Here is a 17,998-nt window from a genome sequence, read left to right as displayed (position 1 = left end):
CTTCGGTAACGACAAGCATTTGCATTTAAAAGCAACTATTCAAGCATTTGCAATTTCAACTATTCTTTTTGCGTACAAATATGCACGGAATGCGCTGAAACAATGAAAGAACCGTACTGAATGCGTTGAAATTCTTAAGATTTTTGGGCAATTCAGCGCAATTTGTAAATTTAGGTCTGATTTTACCAGAGTTTATAGAGTCTGTTTGAAAAATTCTGCAGATTCTAGTGCATTTATTCTTCAAAAAGTAATTGCCCCTTTTTATGCACGGTTCCAGATCTCTTTTTCGAATAATCATGCTCACTGGCGCATTTTTTACTTAATTTATTAATATTTCCCTAACCCGAATCTTGTTCAAAATTACACAAAAATGTTAATACAAGAATTAACGCTAAAGTTTGATCTATAAAGATCCCTTGTGTCCTTAAAAGCTAAACAAACATCTTGGAAAAATTCAAAATTTGAAGACACCGCAATGACCAATTTGCATACGTTTTGTGACGTTTGTTATGATTTAAGCCCCAATTTTCGATCAAATGTCAAAGACAGTCAAAATTTTTATTAAACGACCGTTTTTTGCGAATCTATTAAGAAAACTGAGATTTTGTCCGTTTGTGGCCGGTATTTTAGAGGATTATAATTTTTGACACTTCTTTTCCTTCAGGAAACAGCTGTTTTTAGAGACTAGAGGTGTTTTAGGAACAACTGTTTGTAAACAATATTGAAGGGATTGCCATTTTGATGCACGATGCCGTTACTATATTTTATAGATGTTTGAAAAACCGGTCCAATGCAAAAAAAATCTAAAGGAAAAAATTTCATCTTTTAAGTTATGAAAATGAAAAAGTGATAACAAAAATTCAGTCAAACTTTTTCGCACTCTAAAGTTGTCTCAGAAATTACAAAAGCAATCTTTAACTACGTATTTCAACAATTATATAGGCGTAATTTTTCCAGTGTTCTCAATTTCGGCAACATTTGGAATTCTCTATATTTTAATAACAATAACTATAGCACTCATTAAAACGCGCACAATTGAAAAACTGCCAGTTATCGACGCAACTTTTCAGTAACATTTGATTAATTTTCAATGGGTTTTCGGATGCAGGACAATATTATCATTTCAATTGTTTTTCTATATCATCATTAACAGAAATCTACGAATTTGTGCTCTTTATTCTGTTTTTTCTTGATTAAATCAGAACAGATCTTTGTTTTTATTCTCGGGACAGCAGACACATCATCGCCACTCAAATTGTGAAAAACTTTATCTTAAAGTACTTCAAATTCACACAACTTTCTTGGGCTCCTTTACCGTATTGAAATCCTTACCTTATCTGACAATCAATGCAGCGAATTAGCGGTGGTATTTCGATTTGGACCTCAATAATTAATAGAATGTTTATATTGAAGTGAGATTTGGAAGTCTGCTTCATAAATATTTGTATGAACTTGAATGAGCTCGAGGCTGGATCATCTACCATTTTACTACCATTTTAACCTACGGGTAACGCTAAATTTTGATCTATAAAGATCCCCTGTGTCCTTAAAAGCTAAACAAACATCTTGGAAAAATTCAAAATTTGAAGACACCGCAATGATCAATTTGCATACGTATTGTCACGTTTGTTATGATTTAATCCCCAATTTTCGGTCAAACGTCGAAGACTGTCAAAATTTTTAGTAAACGACCGTTTTTTGCGAACGTATTAAGAAAACTGAGATTTTGTCCGTTTGTGGCCGGTATTTTGGAGGATTATAATTTCTGACGCTTCTTTTGTTTCAAGAAACAGCTGTTTTTAGAGACTGGAGATGTTTTAGGAACAACTGTTTGTAAACAATATTGAAGGGATTGCCATTTTGATGCACGATAACGTTACTATATTTTTCAAATGTTTGAAAAACCGGGCCAATGCAAAAAAATCTAAAGGAAAAAAAAATTTCATCTTTTAAGTTAAGAAAATGAAAAATTGATTACAAAAAATTCTGTCAAACGTCTTTGCACTCTAAAGTTGTCTAAGAAATTACAAAATCAATCTTTTATTACGTATGTCAACTATTATATAGGCGTAATTTTTCCAGTGTTCTCAATTTCGGCATCATTTGGAATTCTCTATATTTTAATAACAATAACTATAGCACTCATTTAAACGCGCACAATTGGAAAACTGCCAGTTATCGACGCAACTTTTCAGTAACATTTGATTACTTTTCAATGGCTTTTCGGATGCAGGACAATATTATCATTTCAATTGTTTTTCTATATCATCATTAACAGAAATCTACGAATTTGTGCTCTTTATTCTGTTTTTTCTTGATTAAATCAGAACAGATCTTTGTTTTTATTCTCGGGACAGCAGACACATCATCGCCACTCAAATTGTGAAAAACTTTATCTTAAAGTACTCCAAATTTAACAATTTTTTGGGCATTTCTTTCAAAAATCTCATTCTGATTGGATGCGGTGCAAATTTTTTTGTAATCCTGGACAAATTCACTTGCAATTTCGATTTATTTGACAAAAAAACGTTTGTGACAACACATCCAACTAAATTAACTCTGAGTTTTATAGAATTTTTCAGATAATCCGGATAATCCTCTAACCTTGTTGAACTTAAATGTGAACCGCAAATTTAAAGTGGGACCTTTCCGTGTAAATAATTTCTGGGATTTCAATTCTTTGATTAGTAAAAATGAAGACGAGTTTTCCCATTTTAAACAATTCAAAGTAATTTTATGCAAGTAAGCAAGTTAGAATTACCAGGGCCAAGTTTCCGTAATTAGAGTTTTCGGAATCATTTAACTACCTCTTAATTGTGCTAAATCTCCACATCGTTCAAAATTCCATCTCATCATTAATACCAGCCACACTTTTTTCTATTTCTGATAATATGTGCTCAAATGCAACAAAAATAAAAACTTCATCGAAATCGGATTTAACATGCTTTCTTCCATATTTTAGGATTTGCGAACAAAAATTAGTTTTGCAATCAGAAAACTTACCCACTTCTTGAGATTTACAATTTGACTCCGGTACCTAGAAGCATTAGCATTAAAATGATCCCAACCAGGATCCGGGGCAATTTGACCTAATCTGTTTGCTTAAAAATTGCTCGGCATGCGCTGAAAACTGAAAGCAACGTACTGAATTTGTTAAAATTCTAAAGATTTCCGAGCAATTCAGAGCAATAGGAGCAACTGATTGTGAACAATATTGAAGGGATTGCCATTTTGATGCACGATGATGTCACTCTATTTTTTAGATGTTTGACAAATTGGTCGAATGCAATAAAAATCTTGAGAAAAAAATTCATCTTTTAAGTTAATAAAATGAAAAAATGATTACAAAAATTCTGTCAAACATTTTCGCGCTCTAAACTTGTCTCTGAAATTACAAAAGCAACCTTTTACTACGTATTTCAACAATTATATGCGCCTAATTTTTCCACGGTCCTCAATTTTGACATCTGAAATTCTTTATATTCTTAATAACAATTACTATAGCACTCATTACAATGCGCACAAATTGAATAAGACTCCTTCAGTAACTTTTGATAGCTTTCCAATGGCTTTTCGGATGCAGGACAACATTATCATTTGTTTTTTTTCTCTATGATAATTAACAGAAATCTACGAACCTGTGCTCTTTAAGAAATCAGGACAAATCTTCGTTTTTTCCTCCGGAAAGCAGACAAATCATCGCCACTCAAAATTCTGAATAACTTTATCCTAAAATTTTCCAAATTAAATAATTTTTGAGGCATTTTTTTCAAAAATCTCAGCCCATTTTGACCGAATGCGGTGCTAATTTTTTTAAAAGCCAGGACAATTTCCCATGCAAATTGGACTTATTTTTAGAAAAAACAGTTTGTGTCAACAAATCCAACTAATTTAACACTGACATTTATTTAACCTTTCAGATAATCTATATAATTGTGCTGATCTTAAAAGTGAAGCACAATTTTAGGTGAACAGACAAAACAGTCCCGGACAAAACAGTACCAGACAAAACTGTTCCGAATAGCAAAACATTCCCAGACAAAACAATCCCAAAAAAGGAGCACATTCTAGCGTATTTCTTTCAAAAAATAGACACCCATTATTATTCAAGTTACTAAATCTCTTTTTGAATAATCATCCCCAATAGCGCATTTTTTACGTAAATTATTGATATTTCCCCAACCTGAATCTTGATCAAAATTACGCAAAAATTTAAAACAAGAATTTACGCTAAAGTTTGATTTATAAGGATCCTTTCGGTCCTTAACAGCGAAACAACCATCTTCCATTTCAAAATTTGAATGATTCGCAATGATCAGTGTGAATACGTTTTGTGACGTTTGTTATGATTTAAGCCCCAATTTACGATTAAATGTCAAAGATTGTCAAAATTTTTAGCAAGCGACCGTTTTTGCGGACATATTAAGAAAACTGAGAATATTGTCTGTTCGTTGTCGGTATTTTAGAGGATGTTATTTTTTGACGGTTATTTTGTTTCAGGAATCAGCTGTTTTTAGAGATTAGAGATGCTTTAGGAACAACATTTCTAAACATTATTAACAGAAATCTACGAACCTGTGCGCTTTATTCTGTTTTTTTCCCTAATTAAATCAGGACAGGTCTTTGTTTTTTTCTCCGGACAGCAGGCAATTCATTGCCACTCAAAATTATGAAAAATTTCATCCTAAAAATTTCCAAACTGAACAATTTTGCGGCATATCTTCCAAAAATCTCTGCTCATTTTGACCGAATGCGGTGCTAATTTTTTTAATTATCCGGGACCATTTCCCATGCGAATTGGACTAATTTTAGAAAAAACCGCTTGTGTCAACAAATCCAACTAATTTAACACTGAGATTTATTTAATCTTTCAGATAACCTATATAATTGTGCTGAACTTAAAAGTGAAGCACAAATTTAGGTGAACAGACAAAACAGTCCCGGACAAAACAGTTCCAGACAAAAAAGTTCCGAATAGCAAAATATTCCCAGACAAAACAATCCCAAAAAAGTAGCAAATTCTAGCCTATTTCTTTCAAAAAAATAAAAGCTCATTTTTATGCAAGTTACTAGATCTCTTTTTTGAATAATCATGCTCTTTAGCGCTTTTTTAACTTAGTTTATTAATATTTCCCTAACCCGAATCTTGATCAAAATTAGACAAAATTTTAAAACAAGAAATTACGATTAAAATTGATTAAAAAGGATTCCTTGAGTCCTTAATAGCTAAACAAACATCTTCCGTGTCAAAATTTGAAGACATCGCAATGACCAGTGTGAATACGTTTAAAGGTGTTTGCTATGATTTAAGCTCCAATTTACGATTAAACGTCAAAGACTGTCAAAATTTTTTTAGCAAATGACCGTTTTTTGCGGATATATTAGAAAAACTGAGATTTTGTTTTTATTTTAGAGGATTATAATTTTGTTGGTTTTTTGTTTCAGGAAAGAGTTGTTTTTAGAGACTAGAGATGTTTTAGGAGCAACTGATTGTAAACAAATTACACTAAATTTTAAAACAAGAATTTACGCTTAAGTTTGATTTATAAGGATCCCTTCAGTCCTTAACAGCTAAACCACCATCTTCCGTATCTTTTCACGTTTCTCGATTTCGGTAACATTTGGAGTTCTCTATATTGCGGCATATCGTTCAAAAATTCCAGCTCCTTTTGACCGAATGCGTTGCTAATTTTTTTATCCGGGACAGTTCCCCATGAAAACCGGACTTATTTTATAAAAAGCCGTTTGTGTCAACAAAACCAACCAATTTAACGCTGAGATTTGTTTAATCTTTCGAATATTCTGGATAATTTTTGCTGAACTTAAAAGTGAAGGACATTTAGGTGAACGGACAAAACAGTCCCAGACAAAACAGTTCCGAATAGCAAAATATTCCCAAACAAAACAGTCGCAGACAAAAAAAGTCCCAACAAAGCAGACAAAACAATCTCAACCAAACATAAGAGATTAATATATCACCACCAATTAACAAAGAAACTCATCCTTAAGTTATTCAAATGACTGTAGGTCAATGAAAAATTTTTAAATTGATTGCAACATAGTTTTTCAGCCGAAAATACATTTTTTGAAACATTTTTTATGGTTTAATCTTAACTTTTATCAATTAAAAACAATGCATTCAGATGATTGACTCACAGATTACGCTTGCTAATTGTTTGTAAATTATTTTTTACAATTGTTTTGATATATATTCGGGAATGTTTCGCCTGGGACTGTTTTGTCTGGACACGCAAATTTTAAGTGGGACGTATCTGTGAAAATAATTACTGGGATTCCTTTGCTTTGATTACTAAAAAGCCATAATCAGAATATAAATGGCCAGAATATATAAATGAGTTTGGCAATATTTCACTACAGAATTTTTCCTGAGAAATTGTTTGCAATTTCTTTGAAATGGTTGTTTCAATTTTTGCATTCATTTTGTCTCTCTATGGAAAATTATATTTTCAAAAAGTTATTTTCATATAATCTTAACTAATAATCATTTATCGAAATTGTAGTAGAGCTCATTAACCTACTTTCTCAAAGGCGGCGAAATTCAAATCAGAAACATATTCGTTCTAAAAAGCTTTCTATAATTCATTAGGATTCACAATTTTTGCTTACTAAGTTTAGCAATTTTTTCCGTACATTTAAATTGTTTAATGTACATAGCAAGAGGCTGTTTGAAAAATTAAATAACTTAATTAAAGACTTTTAAAATCCTAAAACAAAAACTTATTGAAATAGTATTCCAGTTACCCTCACCGTTATAAAAGAAATGCGTATGGTTCAAATTGAGCTTGTAAATTGAGCTTTTTGTAAGTTGTTATTAGGTAAAACTACTTTACAATGTTTAGTGGTTTTACCGAAAATATTAACGATTTCGATGCTTGAAACCGAAGATACCTACAAGACTTGATAACAACTGTGATTTCATATATTGTAATTTGAAAAATTGGGTCTTTCCCATTAAAGCCCCCCAGCTTAGTGGTCAGATAACCTATAGCCCCCCCCAAACATGGTAATTATACCATAATGGGGGGGTATAATTTCATGGGGTCCATAATGGGAAAGACCCAAAAAATTTTGCTCAATTGTGATTTAGGTTGATTGAAACATTTATCCGCGTAAAATAGTGATTTATTAATTGATATAAATTTGTTGATTGCTGTCTCGGTTGAATTGTGCACGAGACATTACGCTATCAAACATCAAAAAATCCGTAAGAATTTTCAAGAAAGTGAAGAATTCGTTGCAAAAATATTCACATCAAATCAATTGAAACGAAAACAAAATTTGGTGTAAATTCGAATGCTTTTTTAACAAATTTTCCAAATTCTTCAAAATTCTAGATTTTTCCAAAAGTTCAAAAATTTGAATTTGCCGTGTCTGTCTCATGCAATAAACAACAAAATCACTGTCTCTCATTGCAATTTTTGGATTGTTTCACGGTAGTTCCCATAACAAGAGACTGATTATCGTTTCTTTGAATCGTTCACGTAGGACTATATCTGAGCGGGGCCCTCCCAGATTTACACCTCGACTTATGAAAAGACTTAAAAACTCTAATGGGGAGGAACTTTTTTTAACACAATTACACAATCGAGCTTTCCACTTAAATTCGAGCAAAAGTCTTTTCATGAGCTTTTTGGGTCAAGCTTGCATGGTCTTTTCATGGGTCGAGACGTAAAAGCTTTTTATTAATCAAGTGAACGAAATTCATTGGTCGTTCATGGTCATTTAACGGGTTTGTTAAAACTATACAGAGATTTACAAACTACCTTTAAATTTCAGAAACTGGTCTGCCCTCTGGCAAAAAGGCAGTGCAGTGTTGTCGGAGATATTTTCAATATGCTGGGTTTGATGATGAAATACAAATTCTTCTGTCGGTAATGATGAACCCGCTGAGAACAAAGTTTCATAGCAGAAAATAGATACTGCCATAACTAGATATACACAGAACAAAAACTTTTAGCAATTCAAACAACGAATCATTATATTTATACACACTAAAAACTAAAAGTTAACTAAAATTCACGTTATTATAAAGTTCGCTCGTAAAAATAATCTTTAGCTTTACTCTTAGTTTTAATAGATATGAATTAACAAAATATCTTATGAAAAATCTCGACTTTTGATTAAAATTTAAGTTTAAGATTTTTGTTGTACAGCCTTATTCATTAAGAAGTAGTTTCTACAAAACTCGAACAAAATATTCATGTAGAAAATTATTCATAAACAGAACCAAATTACATTTTACAATAAATATAAAAGCTATACAAGACCGTATAACAATTGACTTTCTGCCTTAAGATAAGATAAAATTTTACAAAAACCAAAATTAGATTAATTGTAAAGATTTTTCAAACGTATGCATGATTGATTTCACGAGCCATCGCTGATATAATGATTTAATGAAGGTCAAAACAAGTTAATGCAGAAATGCAAAAACTAACTGTGCTTAAATACACCATAAATTCCAAAGAACAAGCCATGCCAGGTATACGGTTCTGCGTAAAGGGTTCGTATACAGGGTCAAGCCTACTGTAGAGCCGAAAACTACTTTCTATAACCAAGCATAAGTTCCAATATCGAAAAACTTTCAGATAACCTATATAATTGTGCTGAACTTAAAAGTGAAGCACAAATTTAGGTGAACAGACAAAACCGTCCCGGACAAAACTGTTCCAGACAAAAAAAGTTCCGAATAGCAAAATATTCCCAGACAAAACAATCCCAAAGAAAGTAGCAAATTCTAGCCTATTTCTTTCAAAAAAATAAAAGCCCATTTTAATGCAAGTTACTTGATCTCTTTTTTGAATAATCATGCTCTCTAGTGCATTTTTTACTTAATTTATTAAAATTTTCCTAACCTGAATCTTAATCAAAATTACACTAAGTTTTAAAACAAGAATTTACGCTTAAGTTTGATTTATAAGGATCCTTTCAGTCCTTAACAGCTAAACCACCATCTTCCGTATCTTTTCACGTTTCTCGATTTCGGCAACATTTGGAGTTCTCTATTTTTTAATAGCAATTACTATAGCACTCATTACAATGGGCATAAATTTATGAGCTGCTAGGTATCGATCGACGAGACTGCTTCAGTAACTTTTGATAGCTTTCCAATGGTTTTTTGGATGCAGGACATTATCATTTGTTTTTTTCTCTATCATTATTAAAAGAAATCTACGAACTTGTGCTCTTTATTCTGTTTTTTCCTGAATAAATCAGGACAGGTTTTTTTTTCTCCGGATTGCAGACAATTCATTGCCACTTAAAATTGTGAAATACTTTATCCTAAAATTTTCTAAACTGAACAATTTTTGCGGCATATCGTTCAAAAATTCCAGCTCATTTTGACCGAATGCGGCGCTAATTTTTTTATAATCCGGGACAATCCCCCATGAAAACCGGACTTATTTTATAAAAAACCGTTTGTGTCAACAAATCCAACCAATTTAACGCTGAGATTTGTTTAATCTTTCGAATAATCTGGATATTTTTCGCTGAACTTAAAAGTGAAGGACATTTAGGTGAACGGAAAAAACAGTCCCAGACAAAACAATACCAGACAAAACAGTTCCGAATAGCAAAATATTCCCAAACAAAACAATCGCAGACAAAAAAGTCCCAACAAAGCAGACAAAACAATCTCAACCAAACATAAGAGATTAATATATCACCACCAATTAACAAAGAAACTCATCCTTAAGTTATTCAAATGACTGTAGGTCAATGAAAAAATATTAAATTGATTACAACATAGTTTTTCAGCCGAAAACACATTTTTTGAAACATTTTTTACGGTTTAATCTTAATTCTTATCAATTAAAAACAATGCATTCAGATGATTGACTCACAGATTATGCTTGCTAATTGTTTGTAAATTATTTTTACAATTGTTTTGATATTTATTCGGGACTGTTTCGTCTGGGACTGTTTTGTCTGGACACGCAAATTTTAAGTGGGACGTATCTGTGAAAATAATTACTGGGATTCCTTTGCTTTGATTACTAAAAACCAAAACTGTTTTCTCAAATATATTTTAATTATTTGCATTATTTTGCAAATAATCAGAATATAAATGGCCAGAATATATAAATGAGTTTGGCAATATTTCACTACAGAATTTTTCCTGAGAAATTGTTTGCAATTTCTTTGAAATGGTTGTTTCAATTTTTTGCATTCGTTTCGTCTCTCTATGGAAAATTATATTTTCGAAAAGTTATTTTCATATAATCCTAATTAATAATCATTTATCGAAACTGTAGTAGAGCTCACTAACCAACTTTCTCAAAGGCGGCGAAATTCAAATCAGAAACATATTCGTTCTAAAAAGCTTTCTATAATTCATTAGGATTCACAATTTTTGCTTACTAAGTTTAGCAAAGTTTTACCGTACATTTAAGTTGTTTAATGTACATAGCAAGAGGTTGTTTGAAAAATTAAGAAACTTAATTAAAGACTTTTTAAATCCTAAAACAAAAACTTATTGAAATAGTATTCCAGTTACCCTCGCCGTTATAAAAGAAATGCGGATGTTTCAAATTGAGCTTGTAAATTGAGCTTTTAGTAAGTTATTCTTAGGTAAAAACCACTTTACAATGTTTAGTGGTTTTACCGAAAATATTAACGATTTCGATGCTTGAAACCAAAGATACCTACAAGACTTGATAACAACCGTGATTTCACATATTGTAATTTGAAAAATTGGGTCTTTCCCATTATAGCCCCCCAGCTTAGTGGTCAGATAACCTATAGCCCCCCCCCAAACATGGTAATTATACCATAATGGGGGGGTATAATTTCATGGGGGGGGCTTTAATGGGAAAGATCCGAAAACTTTTGCTCAATTGTGATTTAGGTTGATTGAAACAGTTATCGGCGTAAAATAGTGATTTATTAATTGATATAAATTTGGTGATTGCTGTCTCGGTTGAATTGTGCACGAGACATTACGCTATCAAACATCGAAAAATCCGTAAGAATTTTTAAGAAAGTGAAGAATTCGTTGCAAAAATATTCACATCAAATCAATTGACACGAAGAAAACAAAATTTGGTATAAATTCGACTGCTTTTTTAAATAATTTTCCAAATTCTTCAAAATGCTAGATTTTTCCAAAAGTTCAAAAATTCAAATTTGCCGTGTCTGTCCCATGCAATAAACAACAAAATCACTGTCTCTCATTGCAATTTTTGGATTGTTTCCCGGTAGTTCCCATAACAAGTGACTGATTATCGTTTCTTTGAATCGTTCACGTGGGACTATATCTGAGTGGGGCCCTGGGGCCCTCCCAGATTTACACCTCGACTTATGAAAAGACTCAAAAGCTCTAATGGGGAGGGACCTTTTTTACTACAATTACACAATCGAGTTTTCCACTTAAAGTCGAGCAAAAGTCTTTTCATGAGCTTTTTGGGTCAAGCTTGCATGGTCTTTTCATGGGTCGAGAATTAAAAGCTTTTTATTAATCAAGTGAACGAAATTCATTGGTCGTTCATGGTCATTTAACGGGTTTGTTAAAACTAAACAGAGATTTACAAAATACCTTTAAATTTCAGGAACTGGTCAGCCCTCTGGCAGAAGGGCAGTGCAGTGTTGTCGGAGATATTTTCAATATGCTGGGTTTGATGATGAAATATAAATTCTTCTGTCGGTAATGAAGAACCCACTGAGAACAAAGTTTCATAGCAGAAAATAGATACTGCAATAACTAGATATACACAGAACAAATACTTCAAGCAATTCAAACACCGAATCATTATATTTATACACAGTAAAAACTAAAAGTTAACTAAAATTCACGTTTCTTATAAAGTTATTATAAAGTTCGCTCATAAAAATAACCTTTAGTTTTATTCTTAGTTTTAATAGATATGAGTTAACATAATATCTTATGAAAAATCTCAACTTTTGTTTAAAATTTAAGTTTAACATTTTTGTTGTACAGCTTTATTCATTAAGAAGTAGTTTTACAAAACTCGAACAAAATATTCATGTAGAAAATTATTCATAAACAGAACCAAATTACATTGTACAATAAAAATAAAAGCTATACAACACCGTATAACAATTGACTTTCTGCTTTAAGATAAGATAAAATTTTACAAAAACCAAAATTAGATTAATTGTAAAGATTTTTCAAACGTATGCATGATTGATTTCACGAGCCATCGCTGATATAATGATTTAATGAAGGTCAAAACAAGTTAATTCAGAAATGCAAAAGCTAACTGTGCTTAAATACACCATAAATTCCAAAGAACAAGCCATGCCATGTATACGGTTCTGCGTAAAGGGTTCGTATACAGGGTCAAGCCTACTGTAGAGCCGAAAACTACTTTCTATAACCAAGCATAAGTTCCAATATCGAAAAACTTTCAGATAACCTATATAATTGTGCTGAACTTAAAAGTGAAGCACAAATTTAGGTGAACAGACAAAACAGTCCCGGACAAAACTGTTCCAGACAAAAAAAGTTCCGAATAGCAAAATATTCCCAGACAAAACAATCCCAAAGAAAGTAGCAAATTCTAGCCTATTTCTTTCAAAAAAATAAAAGCCCATTTTAATGCAAGTTACTTGATCTCTTTTTTGAATAATCATGCTCTCTAGTGCATTTTTTACTTAATTTATTAAAATTTTCCTAACCTGAATCTTAATCAAAATTACACTAAGTTTTAAAACAAGAATTTACGCTTAAGTTTGATTTATAAGGATCCTTTCAGTCCTTAACAGCTAAACCACCATCTTCCGTATCTTTTCACGTTTCTCGATTTCGGCAACATTTGGAGTTCTCTATTTTTTAATAGCAATTACTATAGCACTCATTACAATGGGCATAAATTTATGAGCTGCTAGGTATCGATCGACGAGACTGCTTCAGTAACTTTTGATAGCTTTCCAATGGTTTTTTGGATGCAGGACATTATCATTTGTTTTTTTCTCTATCATTATTAAAAGAAATCTACGAACTTGTGCTCTTTATTCTGTTTTTTCCTGAATAAATCAGGACAGGTTTTTTTTTCTCCGGATTGCAGACAATTCATTGCCACTTAAAATTGTGAAATACTTTATCCTAAAATTTTCTAAACTGAACAATTTTTGCGGCATATCGTTCAAAAATTCCAGCTCATTTTGACCGAATGCGGCGCTAATTTTTTTATAATCCGGGACAATTCCCCATGAAAACCGGACTTATTTTATAAAAAACCGTTTGTGTCAACAAATCCAACCAATTTAACGCTGAGATTTGTTTAATCTTTCGAATAATCTGGATATTTTTCGCTGAACTTAAAAGTGAAGGACATTTAGGTGAACGGAAAAAACAGTCCCAGACAAAACAATACCAGACAAAACAGTTCCGAATAGCAAAATATTCCCAAACAAAACAATCGCAGACAAAAAAGTCCCAACAAAGCAGACAAAACAATCTCAACCAAACATAAGAGATTAATATATCACCACCAATTAACAAAGAAACTCATCCTTAAGTTATTCAAATGACTGTAGGTCAATGAAAAATTATTAAATTGATTACAACATAGTTTTTCAGCCGAAAACACATTTTTTGAAACATTTTTTATGGTTTAATCTTAATTCTTATCAATTAAAAACAATGCATTCAGATGATTGACTCACAGATTATGCTTGCTAATTGTTTGTAAATTATTTTTACAATTGTTTTGATATTTATTCGGGAATGTTTCGTCTGGGACTGTTTTGTCTGGACACGCAAATTTTAAGTGGGACGTATCTGTGAAAATAATTACTGGGATTCCTTTGCTTTGATTACTAAAAACCAAAACTATTTTCTCAAATATATTTTAATTATTTGCATTATTTTGCAAATAATCAGAATATAAATGGCCAGAATATATAAATGAGTTTGGCAATATTTCACTACAGAATTTTTCCTGAGAAATTGTTTGCAATTTCTTTGAAATGGTTGTTTCAATTTTTTGCATTCGTTTCGTCTCTCTATGGAAAATTATATTTTCAAAAAGTTATTTTCATATAATCTTAACTAATAAACATTTATCGAAACTGTAGTAGAGCTCACTAACCTACTTTCTCAAAGGCGGCGAAATTCAAATCAGAAACATATTCGTTCTAAAAAGCTTTCTATAATTCATTTGGATTCACAATTTTTGCTTACTAAGTTTAGCAAAGTTTTTCCGTACATTTAAGTTGTTTAATGTACATAGCAAGAGGCTGTTTGAAAAATTAAGAAACTTAATTAAAGACTTTTAAAATCCCAAAACAAAAACTTATTGAAATAGTATTCCAGTTACCCTCGCCGTTATAAAAAGAAATGCGGATGGTTCAAATTGAGCTTGTAAATTGAGCTTTTAGTAAGTTTTTATTAGGTAAAACCACTTTACAATGTTTAGTGGTTTTACCGAAAATATTAACGATTTCGATGCTTGAAACCGAAGATACCTACAAGACTTGATAACAACCGTGATTTCACATATTGTAATTTGAAAAATTGGGTCTTTCCCATTATAGCCCCCCAGCTTAGTGGTCAGATAACCTATAGCCCCCCCCCCCCCAAACATGGTAATTATACCATAATGGGGGGGTATAATTTCATGGAGGGGGGCTTTAATGGGAAAGACCCGAAAAATTTTGCTCAATTGTGATTTAGGTTGATTGAAACAGTTATCGGCGTAAAATAGTGATTTATTAATTGATATAAATTTGGTGATTGCTGTCTCGGTTGAATTGTGCACGAGACATTACGCTATCAAACATCGAAAAATCCGTAAGAATTTTTAAGAAAGTGAAGAATTCGTTGCAAAAATATTCACATCAAATCAATTGACACGAAGAAAACAAAATTTGGTGTAAATTCGACTGCTTTTTTAAATAATTTTCCAAATTCTTCAAAAACCTAGATTTTTCCAAAAGTTCAAAAATTCAAATTTGCCGTGTCTGTCTCATGCAATAAAAAACAAAATCACTGTCTCTCATTGCAATTTTTGGATTGTTTCCCGGTAGTTCCCATAACAAGTGACTGATTATCGTTTCTTTGAATCGTTCACGTGGGACTATATCTGAGTGGGGCCCTCCCAGATTTACACCTCGACATATGAAAAGACTCAAAAGCTCTAATGGGGAGGGACCTTTTTTACTACAATTACACAATCGAGCTTTCCACTTAAAGTCGAGCAAAAGTCTTTTCATGAGCTCTTTGGGTCAAGCTTGCATGGTCTTTTCATGGGTCGAGAAGTAAAATCTTTTCTATTAATCAAGTGAACGAAATTCATTGGTCGTTCATGGTCATTTAACTGGTTTGTTAAAACTAAACAGAGATTTACAAAATACCTTTAAATTTCAGAAACTGGTCTGCCCTCTGGCAAAAGGGCAGTGCAGTGTTGTCGGAGATATTTTCAATTTGCTGGGTTTGATGATGAAATATAAATTCTTCTGTCGGTAATGAAGAACCCACTGAGAACAAAGTTTCATAGCAGAAAATAGATACTGCAATAACTAGATATACACAGAACAAATACTTCAAGCAATTCAAACACCGAATCATTATATTTATACACACTAAAAACTAAAAGTTAACTAAAATTCACGTTATTATAAAGTTCGCTCGTAAAAATAACCTTTAGTTTTACTCTTAGTTTTAATAGATATGAATTAACATAATATCTTATGAAAAATCTCAACTTTTGTTTAAAATTTAAGTTTAACATTTTTGTTGTACAGCTTTATTCATTAAGAAGTAGTTTTACAAAACTCGAACAAAATATTCATGTAGAAAATTATTCATAAACAGAACCAAATTACATTTTACAATAAATATAAAAGCTATACAAGACCGTATAACAATTGACTTTCTGCCTTAAGATAAGATAAAATTTTACAAAAACCAAAATTAGATTAATTGTAAAGATTTTTCAAACGTATGCATGATTGATTTCATGAGCCATCGCTGATATAATGATTTAAAGAAGGTCAGAACAAGTTAATGCAGAAATGCAAAAGCTAACTGTGCTTAAATACACCATAAATTCTAAACAACAAGCCATGCCATGTATACGGTTCTGCGTATAGGGTTCGTATACAGGGTCAAGCCTATTGTAGAGCCGAAAACTACTTTCTATAACCAAGCATAAGTTCCAATATCGAAAAACTTGATCAATTTTAATCAACTTTTCAACTAGAAACGGAACACAAACTCATAAGCATTAAACGCGCCTGCTATCCGAAATTGACAACTGGTATCCCATTCGAAACGATTCATACATTGTGGTAGTATTGATTATCTAAAAAACCTAAGACTTATCTTTAATTTTAAAAAACTATACGCCGCAACTAAAAAACTTTTTCAAAAATTTTGATAGAGCGTGCGGAGGGAGCCAGTACAATGAAGCATTCCAGCTCTTCTATTTGAAGAAAACTTTATAACCTGTAATCGTTGTGTACACCTTTTATTTATATTAATTTTGCATCACACAATTGGTTTTTAATAGCTATCGATAAGGTAAAGTCTCTTATAACAAATAAAGTACTATTTTTCATTCTCTGATACGTAAGTATATCTTGGAACTCAGAAACGCAGTTAGCAGGAAACAGTGGCCCTATAAAATTCTATAACAATACTGGTGCTCATATTAGCGGCCGATAATACTGATAGATAAACTCTTGTGAGTACGCTATATTCTAATTAAACCGTAGCATTGTTCAAGTAATCAAACCGTTGAACAAACCTACCAGCATTGAAACAATGGAATTCAAAATCGAGTATATAGCGTTCTTTTTGATAAAGTGTTATCATTAAAATCCATTTCTCGGCTGCAATATGGGACCGTTTTAACGATTTTAATTTTTTTAAGACTATTTAATTCTACTGAACAAAATGGAATATAATTGTTTCGAAAAGATTTGGAATAGATTTAAATTGTGCTACGAAAACTATATTAAAAGCTTTTAATAGATTTGAATCTATTTTTTATTATTGTTTCTCAACAGAAAGTGAGCTTTCCTAATAGAAAAATTAGAAAAGGTGGTGAGAACCAATTAAAATTTCACGGACTTTAAAAATTTTCAGTGTTCCGTAAGTTTCAGTCCATCCCCTCTATGCAGAGCATTCAACCTTCGCAACAGCAAGTCTATCGGCTCAACATGAGCTGGAAGTCTATCGGTTCAGTTGATTTGCTTAATAAAAATGGCAGTCGTAGCTGCAAGTTCCTTTAAATACCCCATATATTGGCAAAATGTAATATTAGCCAATGAAAACCACCATAAAATCCATTGTTTGTTTAAGTATTCCGACCCGGGTAAATTGATGAGTATTTTGGAAGAATCAAATCTGACTAGATTTGACAAATGAAAAAATAATCAGCTTAATGCAATTATAAACATCTCGTCACAACATAACATTTGTTTTTTTTGTACAAGGTTATCTCTCTTCGTTATGATCTAAAACTCGCAGTGTTCTTTTAAAAACAAATTATCTAGATTCAGCACTCCATGTTTCAAACTTAAACTCTCTCTCTCTCTCTCTCTCTCTCTCTCTCACTCACTTTCTCTCGCTCTCTCTCTCTCTCTCTCTCTTTTTCTCCCCAGGTTGAGCACCCAGAGCATTTCAGTACTGAGCCATTGTTAATCCAGAAACTGTATATAAACTTTTTTTTAACATTTGTACAGATCCTGTTCATGTCAAAATATACACTGACCAGTCTTTTTTCCATTTTTAAAGAATTTTCTGAAAGTTTAACACGCAGCTGAAATATGCTAGACTCTTAAATTCAGCAAGCTAGGCTGGCATAATAACAAGCTAAAAGTGAAATGCGCAAAAACTTTTTTATAAACGTGTACACAAGTTCACGACAATTCTTACAAAATTTCATAGCTTTCGCCGCATTCAGCGCTAAAAGATGTGTGTCTTTTTTGTTTATAACTATTAATTTTTGTCTCTGTGATACCTGTTTTGTAGACCCCGAGCTTCGTGGACCATAACAACATAGCATGA

General features: G+C 31.9%; 1 protein-coding gene across 1 annotated transcript in view; it reads right to left on the bottom strand.

Annotated features, from left to right (window-relative positions):
- Positions 1-15,601, bottom strand: part of LOC142351872 (uncharacterized) — a 48,062-nt gene extending 32,461 nt beyond the window's left edge. The window contains exon 1 of the mRNA XM_075404114.1: positions 15,340-15,601. Within this exon, the coding sequence (XP_075260229.1) occupies positions 15,340-15,553 (214 nt within the window). The 5' untranslated portion in view covers positions 15,554-15,601. The remainder of the gene's footprint in view (positions 1-15,339) is intronic.
- Positions 15,602-17,998: the final 2,397 nt, after the last annotated feature.

Source organism: Convolutriloba macropyga, chromosome 13, assembly GCF_964194025.1.
Source record: "Convolutriloba macropyga chromosome 13, txConMacr16.3, whole genome shotgun sequence".
NCBI classification, from domain to species: Eukaryota; Metazoa; Xenacoelomorpha; order Acoela; family Convolutidae; genus Convolutriloba; species Convolutriloba macropyga.
The sequence above is the reverse complement of the archived record's forward strand: the minus strand, read 5'-3'. Positions and strand labels throughout refer to the sequence as shown.